The sequence below is a fragment of the Aplysia californica genome, unplaced genomic scaffold (assembly GCF_000002075.1).
Source record: "Aplysia californica isolate F4 #8 unplaced genomic scaffold, AplCal3.0 scaffold00787, whole genome shotgun sequence".
In the NCBI taxonomy this organism is placed as follows: Eukaryota; Metazoa; Mollusca; class Gastropoda; order Aplysiida; family Aplysiidae; genus Aplysia; species Aplysia californica.
Genome location: NW_004798057.1, coordinates 187,084 through 189,124, shown reverse-complemented (window position 1 = coordinate 189,124; position 2,041 = coordinate 187,084). Strand labels below are relative to the sequence as shown.

Here is a 2,041-nt window from a genome sequence, read left to right as displayed (position 1 = left end):
CTCCCCCCTCTGTCCCCCACCCCCCAATGCTTTGACCACCATACTTGCTAGCTCTCAATCCTCCAGATCCCTCTGTGGTGGTCAAAGCTTGACCTCCACTGCTATACCGACACTACTTACCCACCATCACCCGTGTTGTTATTTTTTTCTTTGTTTAAAGAAAGTGGAGACCAAAGTAAATAACAGAACATGATTAGAGAACAGGAAACGAGGTGAAATATTTTAGAGAAACAAGTTTTCCCGTGGCTGTCAGGTTTCGAACCCAGGACCTATTGAATGAGAGGCGAATGCCTTACCACTAGACTACGAGAGCCCAACCCCCTATCCCCCCTCAATTCACTGACCACCGTACCTGCATGCCTGTGGTCCTCCAGCTCCCTCTGTGGTGGGTCGGGCTTGGTCTCAATCACCACCACCTCTTCCTGTGCCGCGGGCGGCCGCTTCATCTTGGGTCGAGGGGCCGGGTTTCCAATACGCACGCCCTTCTCCACCTGACACCTGGTGGCCGAGTGAGGGGGAGGTAAGTTATTAATTTATGAGCCATCATGGTGAAATCAGGCGTTCATCAAAATAATGGAATCAAAGAAACAGGTACTTTTCTGCCAGTTTGGCAATTTTTGTCAAATTTTTCTTTTTTGCATCAACACCTTTCGTGTCCATATATATAAAAACACATTTTCACGTGAATTTTACTGAAAAACGTTGGTTAAAGGCACAAAATATGTAATTTCATCGTTTTCAAGGACTCTCAAGCTATTGAAATTATTAAACTTTGGCAGCCATTTTCTCGCTAATTTTACCACTGAAACCAGGACACCCTACATCCTTCAATTGCAAGCATCTTAACTTCTATTCAAGACAGATGGGTACTTTTTTCATTGACAGCAAAGCAAGTGAATAAACTTTCAGACTTGTAGCAGGGCACGACGTTGTGTCCTTGGGAAAGGCACTTTACATAAATTTTCCCCACTTCACCCAGGTGGAAATGGGTACCCGGCCATAGACAGCGAAAGATCTTGTCAGTATGTTAGTGTTTTAGCACCTATAAATGGCTCCTTGCACTGTATGCTTCCCAGGAAGTTGAGTTTGTTTCAGAATGCTTGTCTGCTGGGGTAATAGTATAGATTGTGAAACGCATAGAGCTTGCTGTTGAGTGGGGATTTGCGCTATACAAATGCTATCTATTATTATTTACTTCCTCTAAATACACAGGCACTCACTTGTAACAGGGCACAGCCCCAGTGATGCGCAGTATGCTGAAGTGTCCGTGCCGGCCGCCAATGCGTCCGCCTTTGGCGTGCCGGGCCTCACAGCACGTGCTCACACGACAGTCCATCTTGCCGTCCACGTAGATGGTCAGGCTAAATGGGTAACCACGGTGACGGTACGAGACAAAGGAGAACTTGGCTGAAATAGCGAGATTGAAAAATGTTTAGGGCTCCATTTTACCAAATTTTTGTTTCGTTATGGTAAGGGATTTACAGCGCTTGCACCACAATAAGGTCACATAAGTGCCAAAGATCAGAATTGTTACAAGAGAGAAACAGACACAGAAAAGAGGGTGGAGAGCAGATGAGGATGACAGAAGTTTGATAGGAAAGATCGATGGAGCAAACCACACCAGAGCACCTGCCAACCACCCACAAGCAACAGTTGCAAACAACACAAGGTACAAGCCAAACCACATCAGTGGCAGCAACAAGATTAGCACCATCAAATATAACAATCGCAAGAACTATATTATAATAACAATAAACAGCAACATATTAAAACAATATTATTTCCAATATTCAGTACATCTGTTTTTACAACAAGCAAAACAACAATAACTATAACCACTAAATCCCCCTTCATGTGTGAGAAAGTATGTGTGTGTGTGTGTGTGTGTGTGTTTGTGTGTTTGTGTGTGTGTTGTTGTTGTGTGTGTGCATGTGTGTGTGCATTCATGTGTATGTGCATGTGTCTATGCCAGTGTGTGTGTGTGTGTATGTGTATGCCTGTGTGTATGTCAGTGTGTGCGTGTGTGTGTGTGTGTGTGTGT

General features: G+C 44.4%; 1 protein-coding gene across 1 annotated transcript in view; it reads right to left on the bottom strand.

Annotated features, from left to right (window-relative positions):
• LOC118478652 overlaps positions 1 to 2,041 on the bottom strand; it is a 63,428-nt gene that overhangs the window by 35,690 nt on the left and 25,697 nt on the right. Inside the window, exons 7-8 of the mRNA XM_035972669.1 lie at positions 1,221 to 1,407; positions 353 to 498 (exon numbers count right to left, since the gene is read on the bottom strand). Of these exons, the coding sequence (XP_035828562.1) occupies positions 353 to 498; positions 1,221 to 1,407 (333 nt within the window). The remainder of the gene's footprint in view (positions 1 to 352; positions 499 to 1,220; positions 1,408 to 2,041) is intronic.